Consider the following 13,244-nt stretch of genomic DNA (forward strand, 5'->3'; position numbering starts at 1 on the left):
AAAAGGTGACATAATGGGAGAAAAGTCTTCTCTTTTTTTTTCAAAATCAAGGTAATATTACAATTTACATGTATAAGACTGGTGTTTGATGTATAGATTTGGCATAACACACTTAAATGCTTTGGATAGACAACCTTATATTAACATTTTCAATATAATTGTTAATATATCATCACTATAACCATTTATTTTTAATTGTCAATACAATTAAGTATGCATGAGTTATCTTAGCAATATTGAAGTTGCTATAGTTTAGTAGTATTAATTTGATCGCGTCAATGACAACGTATCATCAATCCAAAAAATAAGTTAATTTAAGTCAATTTGAATTTAAGTCGAGTCAAGTCAACTTAGACCTAGGTTGTTAGAAGTCAAACTTTTTTCTTACACGGTTTAAAATCTGTGATTGATAATATTTTATTATGTTGTTTTTTTTTTCCACCGTAGTTAACCTTAGTCCACCAAATAAAAAATAAAACAATTCTGATTGTTGTACTGTGAGTCTGTTCTTTTTTACGACAAATGAATTTTCACACTGCATCAGATAATGCAACAAGATTTGAAACTGACAAGAAAACTTGAATATTGAAGGTTTACACTATACTGAGACAATGGACAAAAATTACATCCTTTATTGACTAATTAGGAAAATAACAAGATGCATCAAACAATGTAGATGCCTCCAACAATCATTGATTTTATTTTGTGAATCTGATGAGTGAAATGATTTAAAGATAACCATTTTGCTTGCAGCATTCAATTGCATCAGTAAAAATGTCCTCCACACTATACTTGAACTCAAAGCCAGCATCCACCAGTTTCTGCGAGTCTAAATGTGGCAACTTGGCACCTTTTATTTCCTTCGCCTCTCTGAAGGAACAACACAAATCAATCATTAGTCCTACTTACAAAACCAGATATTGTATAATTGTCACACCAACTTTTAGATTTGTGAATTGTGTAATGTTAGAAACTGTGACTGAAACTGCAATCTGAAAACTTGACTATGTGCAAGGAGAACAAAACTTACTCTACAGATGGTATTTGAAATTCTGGGTATTTGGTTGAAATAATTTCAGCAATCTCTTCAATGGGTACAATGAAGGGTGAACAGTTATATCTCCCTTTGGGATTAGGATGCTCCAGCAGAAAGATATGTGCTCTAGCAAATCATCCACATGAACCATATGGTAACGAATCACACCAATTTCTTCCTTTTTGCCTGCATCAATTTAATGCCAACTTCAATTATATAACCTTTAATCTTGTGAAAAGGTGTCATATGATTTCAATAGAACTCATATGGTTTGAAACATGAAAAGTAAAAAGGAAGAAGAGAGTGGAATAAGGTGTAAGAAGTGTACCAAACAACAAAAGCAGTGCTCTTTCAACAGAGTCAGGAAGCTTGGGACAGATGAAACGTCCAACAACAAAGGGAGGCACAAGACTCACAACTTCCAATCCATTCTATTCTCCAAACTCAAACATTGCCTTCTCTATCAACACCTTTGAAACTGTATATGACCAACTAAAATGCTTCAACTTCCTCAGCAAATCAACATCACTCCAAGCACTTTCATCAACCACATCTTTTGTGGCTCTGGGCCAGGAAGGAAACAGTGGAAGCACTAGAAGTGTAGACAACCCTCTTCACTGACTTTGATTTCACAGCTGCTTTCAGTATGCCCAATGCTCCCTCAATGGCCCTTTTGGTCACAACTTCTTCTGGCTCGTTCACTGCAAAATCGATTGGTGTGGCAGTGTGAAAAATCCCAACACACCCTTCTACTGCTGGACCAAAACTCTCTGGGTCACTTAGATCAGCTTTGAAAAAACGTAGCTTTTCTGATGCACTAGGTAGATTTTTGAGAAAGCTAACATCCCTCTTGCATCCTGTTCATGCCAAAACAGAACAACATAATTATAACCTTGTCCAACGTTTACATGATAAAACTTACATGATAAAAGTTTACATGAATGATCAATACATTATAGAGGTGTAACTTCAGTTCTCATTAAAGAAAAGTAAAAACATTATACCAATAAAGCTTTAGTTAGTTACCTGGGTCAGATCTAATAATTGTATTGATAGAATATCCATGTTCAAGGAGTGACTTGATGATCCATGAACCAATGAAGCCTGTGCCTCCAGTGACACAAACTGTGCCTTTTGTCTCTGCGATTGTAATGTAATACTCTTCTTATGGCACTGTTTACATTTCTTTGTGTTCTGCACTCCTCCACGCTATAAATTTCTTCTACTTTCTCAAAATATGTATATATAGAAGCATAACATTTAGGTTGGTAGCTATTGCTATCAACTACAAGGTGATGTTTCACAGTTGTTATTGACTATTCTTTGGATCAAACATAGCACAGTTGAATGAACTTCACTCAAGTTAACTTAGTTTTCTTCATTCAAAGAGACACAATAGGCACATTTATGTTGTGTTTACTTGAGGGAGTTTGGAGGAGATGATTTAGGGGAGAGTGATTGAATAGATTTGATGATAAATTTTTTGTTGTTTATTTGAGTGGATTTGGAGGTAATTGAGAGTAAATTTAGAGGTAAAGTTTGTGATAATTAGTGTAGAATTTGATTGATGTGACAAATTTAAAAAATTTATTTAATCAGTAGAAATTAAAGATTACCAAAATATTCCTAGTTATTAAAGTAATATAAAATAATAATTGTTAATGTTATATTTAATTATAAAATTGTTTATAAAGAGTCAAAAATTAAAAATAATTATTAAAATTAATTTTTAAAAAGTAAAAAGAATATAATTTAGTAAATGAATTTACTTTTAAATGTAATATTTGTTTGTAATATAATTTACTACCAAGTAGTATCATTTTATTTATTATTGAAATAAAATTGAATATTTTTGAAAAAATAAATAATTAAACGAAGTTAGAATATTACATAATATAAAAAAAGTGTGAACATAATAACATACAAATATATTTGACATATTTTGTGTTGTAAGTCTTATACCCCTCTCATATTTGAGTCATTATATTAGGATTTGAAGGATATGGAGAAAGTTACACACGATGCTCATATTGAGAACTATAATATACTAAATTATTAATAAATTAATTTACTAAATTATTTAATAAATTCCTAAGATGCTACACTAGCTTTTATGAATAAATTATTTACTAAATTATTAATTACATTTTAATTCAAACAATATAAAAAAATAAACAACAAAGATTTTTTTTAAAATTTTAAGAATGAATTATAGTTTATAAATCCCTTGTATTATGATTATGTCTAGGGTTACCCTAATTATACTCTAATTATCATGATTATATTTGAAGGAAGGATATTATATATATATATATATATATATATATATATATATATATATATATATGCGGGTCAGATTTCAATCCGGCTCATGCGGGTTGAAGCCTCAGATTTCAATTCGATTCATGCAGGTTGAACCCGTGGTGGGTTAAGTTGGCCCACCAACCCACCTACCTAATTTTATTTTATTAAAATTTAATTTTAATTTTATAAAAAAATATTTATTATTTTGTTTTTGCTTGAAAAAATTATTTAAGTTCCTTATTTTCAAAATTAATTAAACACCCATGTTGGAGTGAAATTTGTCTAGATTTAAATTATAGAAAGTTTGTAATTTTTTTTTTTAAATGTAATTAAGTGAGCGACCACCAACCCGTGATGGGTCGGGCCGAGTTCGAATTTTTCTGGTTCGCTAATAAATGAGCCGGATTGGGTTGGCTCACTAAGTGACAAACCCCTTGTTGTCGGGCCGGGTGACCTATTTTGACAGCTCTAGTTGCAAGTCCCACATCGATTATAGATAAGGCCAATTTATAATATATAAGTAGTTGCAAACCTCACCGTACAAACTGGTTTTGTGGTGTTGAATTACACTTAAAGTCCACTTCTTACCATAGTATCAGAGCCAAAACACTGGTATCCTCTACAATATAAGAATCAATGCTTCTTTTTTTCATTAAATATAATATATAAGTAGACACAATATAATGATTATAAATAGAACAACCATTTCAACTTTTATTGTAAAAATGTAGTTAAACTTTAATACACCTTTAGCGGCAGTGCTTCGATGTTACTGATTGCCATAAGTGAGAATGAATCATTTTCCCTACTCATACAAAATATACATAGAACCCATAATTTTTGGCTATTTTGAATTCTTAAAATAAAAATTTAAATACAGAAATAAATAAAAAATTAAGCAAAGACACACTGAATTCAAAAAATACTTTGAAACAATAAATTTGTACGAAATAGAAATTTCTAAGCCATAATTACGTTTAAATTTGCATTACTCACCGAAAAAATCACTCTTGTGGAAGGCTTTTTGCTCTTATTAGAATAATTTCAAGCGTCCCTAGAGACATCTTTCCCTCAAAACCTCTTAAAAGTTAATAGAAACTAATGCATATATTTGAAGGAATATATATATATATATATATATATATATATATATATATATATATATATATATATATATATATATATATATATATATATATATATATATATATATATATATATATATATATAAACAGTAAATAAGCTGAGAAAAAGAAAGCAAGCGCATGTACAATGCACAGAAAAAGAAGTCAGAAACAGAAAGAGATCGTCGACGTCGAGAGAAAGCCGAAGTCTAGTCAAAGAAGTAGCATAGCGAAGGATATTTATGGATTCTTTTATGAATAAAGGTAAACCTAGTTCCTCTAATTCCACATCTGAGAATGACAAATGAACTGTCAACTGGTAGTAATAATTTTGCACTGTACGAATAACAATTGAATTGAGAGAATGAATTCTTACCTCTTCATGAAACAATTTCTTGATAGTTGTTTTGAGATCGTCATGGAAGGTTAAATCAGAATCCTTAGATGTTTGAATTCCTGAAAACATTGGCATTTTCATGACTCCTTCAGAAAAAGTTTTCATACTGGGACATTTAACTACCATGACAATTTTTAAATATGAGCATTGCAGAGTGGCATTCCCTGAATAAAACCTTACAAGTCTTTGCAATGATTTCAGCTTGATTGATTTGAGTCGTCCAAATACCATCTTAGCACAACCATCTTCATTTTCATGTTTAATAATATTAAAGTGTAATGCAAATTCTAGAAGAATGTAGAAGCTCCTTAGATAGAAGAATTGAAATGTAAGACAAGTTTTAGAATATTCTAGAAAAACCTAAGATAGGAAGAAAAATTAAGAATATTCTACATAGGTAAAAATCTAGAACATTCCACATAAGTTGTGGCTAGTATGTTCTAGAATAATCTATGGGTCTATAAATACCCATGAACTCTACCATTTGATGTATGAAGCCAACATCTACCATTTGTATGAAGCCAACATCTACCATTTGTATGAACCAACATCTACTACAACTAAAGACAACTACAACACTTCTTCCAACTACTACTTCTACATTCAACTATCTCTACATTTTCTCTATCCCATCAACTACTCCTTTCACAACCTTAAAATACTAACAGTGGTACCAGAGCTACGTTTGGTCATCTACTGGGCGTAGATAAAATTTTCAACTACCTCAAACAAAACTATAACTCATTCTACTACTTCCAAATATATTCTCAACACATGGCTACTACTAATCAAACATCATCAATTCTAGTACCTATTTTCAAAGGAGAAAATTATGATTTTTGGAGTGTCAAAATGAAGATATTCTTCCGCTCTCAAGATTTATGGGATATCATAGAAGAGGGATTCACTATTCCAGAAGACACCTTTACTCTTACTGCAGCTCAAAAGAAGGAGTTGAAAGAAAACAAGCAGAAGGATTCAAGGGCTTTATTTGTTCTTCAACAAGCAGTTGATGACACAATTTTTCCAAGGATAATTGGTGCCACAAGTGCAAAACAAGCTTGGAACACAATACAATAGGAGTTTCAAGGAAGTGACGAGGTACGCAATATTAAACTTCATTCTCTAAGACGAGAGTTTGAATTATTAAGAATGAAAGAATCTGAGACCATTAAAGACTATTATTCTAGAATAAAAGAACTAGTTAGTCAGATGAGAGCCTATGGGGAAAATATTCTTGACAAAAAGATCGTTGAGAAAATTTTAATTTCTGATAACTGTGAACTTTACTTGTATTTGTTACTTAAATTGTTGTGCTTTTGAGTAAGTTTAAGTGTTAATTCTCATGAAAAGTATATAAATGTTGATGTAAGTATAGTTTTGAATGTTTAAATGTATTTTGATGCTTTTGTATGTTTATATCAAAGTAGAATAAGGATTGGATAATATCAAAGATTTGTCAGAAGGATCAAATAGCTCAGCCAACGAGCCAGCTCCTCGCCCAGCGAGCAGTGCCCACTCGCCTAGCGAGCCATGCTCACTCGCCCAGCGAGCAGTGGTCACTCGCCCAGCGAGTGGAGTCCTGTCGCCCAGCGAGAATTCACTTAAGGTCCTTCTCTTTAAAGACGCGAACCAGAGGTAGAGAAGTTAGTTTTGGAAGAGAGGAGACCAAGGGGGACTCTACAGCTCACGTCCAGCTCGTGTCTAGGTGCTTCCATGGTGGAAAACCACCACTTTCCACCATCCAATCCATCATTTATCGATTCTGTGATGTATATGTGTAGCTAGAACTCCATTTCACTGGAGTTGAGAGTAAAGTTCTGAAACTCTTTGTAATTTCTCTATTAATGCATCATCTTGTATGAATTTTGTGTTCTATCTTTATTATTCATGCCTACGATGGGAATCTGAGCTAATTGAACGGTTAAATCATTGGGAAATGTATGAGACCGCGGACCTAGGATAGAACAACTAAAGGATTTCAATTCCTAGACATAGGATGGAATTTTTAGTCATCTGTGACATTGTGTTTAAGGCAAATCTAAGAACTGAATTAGCTAAGGGATGAATAATTTAGTTTGAATGATTCAGAAACTGTCATCTGAGGGATCAGAGGCTGCATGCGCCTAGGATGTCGATGCTTAATTTTGAGGAATTGTGTTAGTAGAAAATTACCTGAGTTATGAACTTGAATTTCAACCCCAGTGAACTTAAATTCGACTGTTTTTACCACTTTATTTAAATATTTATGTTAATCTTCAGTGTGTTATAAAAATACGTTTGATAATCGCTAAATTAGTAAACTTTAACAATCAGTGAATCTGAACAAATCTCTTGGGAAAATGATATCCGGACTTACCGGTTTATTACTTGAACGATCTTGTACGCTTGCCGAGGTTTCAACAAGTTTTTGGCGCCGTTGCCGGGGATTTTTTTTTGTTTTTGTTGATTGTGTATTGTTTATCTAGTTTAGTTGATTTTAGCTATCTTTTTGTTTAATTGTTATTGTGTCGTATTTGAATTTTTGTGCATAATTGTTATCATCTATAGAAATTGTGTCTTTTTAGTTTGTGTTTTGTATGAGAAGCAGAGAACAGGTTGAAAATCTACTTTTTGATCCTAAAATTGAAAGAACTGCTCGAAGGAACAACAGTAGAAGGAGGAGACAAAGTAGAGAATCCAGAGAATCCTCTGTTATCTCTGAAGAAATTCTGGACTTTTCATCTGGTCAAGAAAAATAAGTAATGGAAGATAATCGTACTGGAGAAGGTTCTGGGCAAGGAAGACGTATTCTTGCAGATTATAATACTTTCTCAGGACCTCTGCACTTCAATAGTATTGCAAGACCAGTGGTGAATGCTGCTAACATGGAGATGAAGCCAACTCTTATTCATCTGGTGCAGAACAATCAGTTTCATGGATTATCCCACGAGAATCCATACACTCACTTGGCTACTTTCATGGAGATCTGTAATACAGTGAGGATTCACCAGGTTCCAGATGAAGTAATCCGACTCAACTTATTTCCATTCTCATTGGCTGGTAATGCAAAAATGTGGCTAAATTCCTTTCCTGAGAATAGTTTGACAATCTGGGATGATGTAGTTGCTAAATTTCTGAATAAGTTCTTCCCTCAATCCAAAGTCAATAAGGGAAAGCAGGAGATCTCTTCTTTCCAACAGGATGCTGATGAAACTCTAGGTCAAGCATGGGATAGATTCAAAGGCCTACTAAGAAAAACCCCTACTCATGGATTTGATGAGCCTACAATGTTAAATCTATTTCTTTGAGGGTTGAAATCTCAAACAAAGTTAATGTTAGATGCATCAGCTGGAGGTAGTATTAGATGGAAGACGCCTGAAGAAGCACATGAACTGATTGAAAACATGGCTGCAAATGATAATGAAGTTCAGAGTGAAAGAACCCAATTTCAACAAAAAGGTGTTCTTCATCTTCAATCTCAAGATGCTTTACTAGCTCAGAACAAGATTATGACTCAGCAACTTGAGACATTAATGAAGAAGTTATCTCAGCTACCTAAAGAACTGTAGAATGTTTCTCAAGCTCAACATCAGATTGTTCAAAGTTGTGAATTGTGCGGAGGAAATCATAATAATGGTCAATGTGTAGTGCAAAGAATGTCTCATGAAGAAGTAAATTATATGGGAAATCAAGGTCTTCAGAAGAATTATAATCAAGGTCAAAGTTTTAATCAAGGATGGAGACCTCATCCGAGTATGGGACAAGCTGTTCCTTTCAACAGACCACCTCCACAAAACTTTCAGCAACAAACTTCTCTGACAGAAAGAACTTCAAAACTGGAAGAAACTCTTCAGCAGTTTATGCAGGTATCAATTTTCAACCATAAAAGTACAGAAGCCTCACTTCGGAATTTGGAGATTCAAGTGGGTTAATTAGCTAAAAAGTTGGAAGAAAAACCAGAGAAGGAATTTGGGGCAAACACTGAAGTAAATCCAAAGGAAGACTGTAAAGTTATTACTATAAGATCAGGAAGAATTCTGGAAGAAAGAGAGAATGAGAAAAAAATGAGTGAAGAAAAAGATGAGATGAGTAAACAGGGAGATAAAAAAGAAGAGAAAGAGGATAGAGAAAGTGAAAAGAAAAGAGAGGGAGAGAAAAAGAAAGAACAAGTGTACGAGAAACCTCTTCCATATCCAAAGGTTTTCTCTAGAAACGAGAAGGAAAAACAGTTCAAGAGTTTCATTGATATATTCAAGAAGTTGGAAATCAAGATGCCTTTCTCAGAAGCACTGAAACAAATACCTTCTTATTCGAAATTCATGAAAGATTTTCTCACAAAGAAGAAAAGTATATTGAGGAAGAAACTATAGAAGTACAGGGCCAGTGTAGTGCTATCATTCAGAAGTTGCTCCCACCAAAGTTTAAAGATCCAGGCAGTTTTACAATTCCATGCACCATTGGTAAACTGGCTATTGGGAAGGCGTTAATTGATCTTGGAGCCAGCATCAATCTTATGCCTTTGTCTATGTTTAAAAAGATTGGAGAATTAGAGTTGAAGCCCACACGCATGACTCTACAATTGGCAGACAGATCGATCAAATATCCGCATGGAGTAGTAGAAGATGTTCTGGTAAAGGTTGACAAATTCTTATTTCTAATGGATTTTGTTGTCATGGAAATGGAAGAAGATACAAAAATTCCTTTGATTCTGGGAAGGCCATTCATGAAGACTGCTCGAGTGTTGATTGATGTTGATGATGGGAAGCTTAAAGTGAGAGTTGAGAATGAAGAAGTAAATTTCAATGTTTTTGAAGCAATGTCTCACCCAAACGATGAAGATACATGCTTTCAAACTGATGAACTTGAGGAAGTCTGCATGATTACACAGAAGACGATGCATATATCATCACCTCTTGAAAGGACTCTTATTGATGCTTGTGAATTCTTACTTGCAGATGAAGAGAAATTAATTGATGAATGTATACAGAATCTAGATGCTTTAAAGGAGACTCCATCTGATGAAGAAGAGATAAAAGAAAAGAAGCTGGACTTGAAGTTGCTACCTTCACATTTGAAGTATGTTTTTCTTGAAAAAGATGATAATAAACCTGTGATCATCAGCAATGCTTTATCCACTCTGGAGGAAGAGAAATTAATTGAAGTCTTAAAAGTGGACAAAGGAGCTGTAGGTTGGTCAATTTCTGATCTTAAAGGAATAAGTCCTTCTTATTGCATGCACATAATATTCATGAAGGATGATTTCAAACCAGTGGCTCAACCACGGAGATCTTCTTAGTGTCAAGCTAAAGACGTTAAACAAGCGCTTACTGGGAGGCAACCCAACTTTCTAACTCTATCTCTATTTTTGTTTTCAGTTCTTTTGGCTGTGTGGATTGAATCTGAATATGTTTGGTTGTGTGGATTGAATCTGAATCTGTTTGGTTGTGTGGATTGAATTTGAATCTGTTTGGTTGTGTGGATTGAAGTATGTTTTTGCATTGATTTGATTGTGAAATGTTTGTTGGAAGTTTGATTATGAGTTTTGAATTTTGTCCATGATAACTGGCATGATTGTGAGATTGTTATTGCAAAATCTGAGTTAGAACTTGTGTTATGATTATATATGATTTGTTCTTGAATCTGATTGATTTTGACCCAGAAGTTGAATATTTGAGTGTACTGAGAAAGCTTTGAGAGCAAGTGAGAAGTTGTTATTACTATGAATTTGGTTTTTGCATAATTCTTATTAATACAGATACATTTTGGTTTAGAAATGAGAAAGGCAGTTGTTTGTTTTTTAAATTAACTACATGGCCAGATGACTACCCATTTGTGAATATTCATCCTTTGTTATCCTGTTTGAGCCTTATATATATTTTTTGTGAACCCTGAGCTTATTACAGAACAATCTACCTTATCCAACACTCTAGAAGAAGAGAACAAGAAACATATTTGTCAAGATATAGGTAGAAATTAAGTTTGGGGGAAATTATAATCAGTTGAGTCTTAAACTGATGAAAAATGATGTATGAAAAAAAAATTATTTCAATGCGTTATGTGATGAATGAAGAGGTAGTTGATAAATAAAGTCAATGTTGTTATGTTCTTATTCTCCTCTTCTTTAGTGTTGTTTTGTTTCCTTGTAAAACCATGTTTCTTCTAGCCAAGCCAAGTTATAACCTGAGAAAGTCCTTTTGATTTAAATCAGAATGTGTGAATTGTGTATGAGATGACTTGCAAAAGTTGATGAAGTAGTTGATGACAATCTGAGTGTGAATTAGAGTGTAAACACTTGCAGGTTGAGGTAAACACTGATTGAGCATATTTGTATTATTCTTTTTCTGGTTGTCTTATCATTATGGATTCAAGAACTTGTTAATATAGAAGTTATAACATTTGATCTGAATATTTGGAGATGTAGACACAATCCTTACTTTTGTGACAGAGATTATGTGATGGAATATTAACTATTCTGTTGGGTTTGTTTTCTTTTGTTATTGTTTATTTTCATGAGGACATGAAGTAGAATAAGGATTGGTTAATATCAAAGACATGGAGTGCTTCACTCGCCCAACCAGAAGGATCCAGGAGCTAGCCAGCAGGAGCCCCTCACCCAGCGAGCCAGGCGCCCAGTGAGCTGCTCGCCCAGCGAGAAAAGTCCACTCGCCCAGCGAGTGGAAGCTGCTCGCCCAGCAAGAAATCACTTACGGTTTTTCTCTTAAAAATTTCGCGAAACTGAACCAGAGAGCAGTTCTGGAGGGAGGAGATTAGAGGGGACTCTACTACTCACGTCCAAGCTCGTTTCTAGGTGCTTCCAAGGTGGAAAACCACCACTTTCCACCGTCCAATCCATCATTTATCGCTTCTTAGATGCATATGTGTAGCTAAAACTCCATTTCACTGGAGTTGAGAGTAAAGTTCTGAAACTCTTTGTAATTTCTCTATTAATGCATGATCTTGTATGAATTTTGTGTTCTATCTTTATTATTCATGCCTACGATGGGAATCTGAGCTAATTGAACGGTTAAATCATTGAGAAATGTATGAGACCGCGGACCTAGGATAGAACAACTAAAGGATTTCAATTCCTAGACATAGGATGGAATTTTTAGTCATCTGTGACATTGTGTTTAAGGTAAATCTGAGATTTGAATTAACTAAGAGATTAGTAATTTAGTTTGAATGATTCAGAAACTGTCATCTGAGGGATCAGAGGCTGTATGCGCCTAGGATGTCGATGCTAAATTTTGAGGAATTGTGTTAGTAGAAAATTACCTGAGTGATGAACTTGAATTTCAACCCCAGTGAACTTTAATTCGACTATTTTTACAATTTTATTTAGATATGTATGTTAATCTTCAGTGTGTTATAAAAATACTTTTAATAATTGCTAAATTAGTAAAGTTTAACAATTAGTGAATCTGAACAAATCTCTTGGGAAAACGATATTCGGACTTACCGATTTATTACTTGAACGATCTGGTACGCTTGCCGAGGTCTCAACAGAAGGTATAGAGTAAAGGCATGATAGAGCGTTTGAAAACTCCTCTGGTACCTATTGATGTCATATCTATCTGGTGAATAATTTTCTAACCCTCCAAAGTCTTTTTATGTTGCAGAAGTTTAAAATACAATTGGCTTAAAAATGTTTTCAGATCCTTTTTTTCAACATACACAAAAAGTGCTTTTAGTACTTTTAGAGAGATTAAAATTGAGTACTAATACTTGTTTTGATGTTTGTAGTATGAACATAAATGGTTGGGATGCCATGATTGCAATTGGGTTCAATGGTGTTATAAGGTGTCTTACTGTTATGTTCTGATAACACTAATAAAGAAAAAACTTTTTACTTATGGTATTGGAGGAAAGGTTGACGGAAAAAAAAAGAACCCTTCTACTGCCTCGGTTCAACTCCAAACCGAGCCATAACACCCCCTCTACTACCTCGGTTCACCAGCAACCGATGCCAAAAGTCTAGCGAAAAAAAAGTAAAAAAGTAACACCCTTTACTGTCTCGATTGCATTTGAACCGAGGCAAAAAGTGGTAGACTTTTTTTCTCGCCTGTATATACCTCAGTTGTGGAACCGCTACGGATAGGCAAAAATAACCATTGTCGTTTCCTTTTACTACACTAGTGAATAAAATGACTTATATATCCTTACGTATCACCAAAATTCAAATTTTAAGTATGAATATATGAAATTAGATATTTTAACTTATTAAGTTTTTTTTAATAAAAAGTCACGTGATATTTTCTATTTGAATTATTATTAATATGTTTTAAAGTTTTAGAGACCTCAGTTTCACTTTAGCTTTGATACTTTTGTCATCATAATTTCTTTTTTCTTTGTTGGAGCACATTAATGAAGAATTTTTTAAAATTTAAGGAGTATTAGCATA

The 13,244-nt window shown here is 33.5% G+C and overlaps 1 protein-coding gene and 1 non-coding gene across 2 annotated transcripts; both read right to left on the reverse strand.

Annotated features, from left to right (window-relative positions):
- Positions 1-606: 606 nt before the first annotated feature.
- LOC108327254 (vestitone reductase) lies at positions 607-5,092 on the reverse strand. The gene is given in 7 exon segments (XM_017560978.2): positions 607-870; positions 1,031-1,169; positions 1,172-1,222; positions 1,365-1,593; positions 1,595-1,893; positions 2,063-2,197; positions 4,735-5,092. Coding segments are annotated over 7 exon segments (1,353 nt in total). The 3' UTR covers positions 607-728.
- Positions 5,093-8,014: 2,922 nt separating this feature from the next.
- LOC128195684 (small nucleolar RNA R71) lies at positions 8,015-8,117 on the reverse strand. The gene has a single exon (XR_008247481.1). It is a non-coding gene; the product is annotated as a small nucleolar RNA R71 (small nucleolar RNA).
- Between the last annotated feature and the right edge of the window lie 5,127 nt (positions 8,118-13,244).

This window comes from Vigna angularis, chromosome 2 (genome assembly GCF_016808095.1).
Source record: "Vigna angularis cultivar LongXiaoDou No.4 chromosome 2, ASM1680809v1, whole genome shotgun sequence".
Lineage (NCBI taxonomy): Eukaryota > Viridiplantae > Streptophyta > Magnoliopsida > Fabales > Fabaceae > Vigna > Vigna angularis.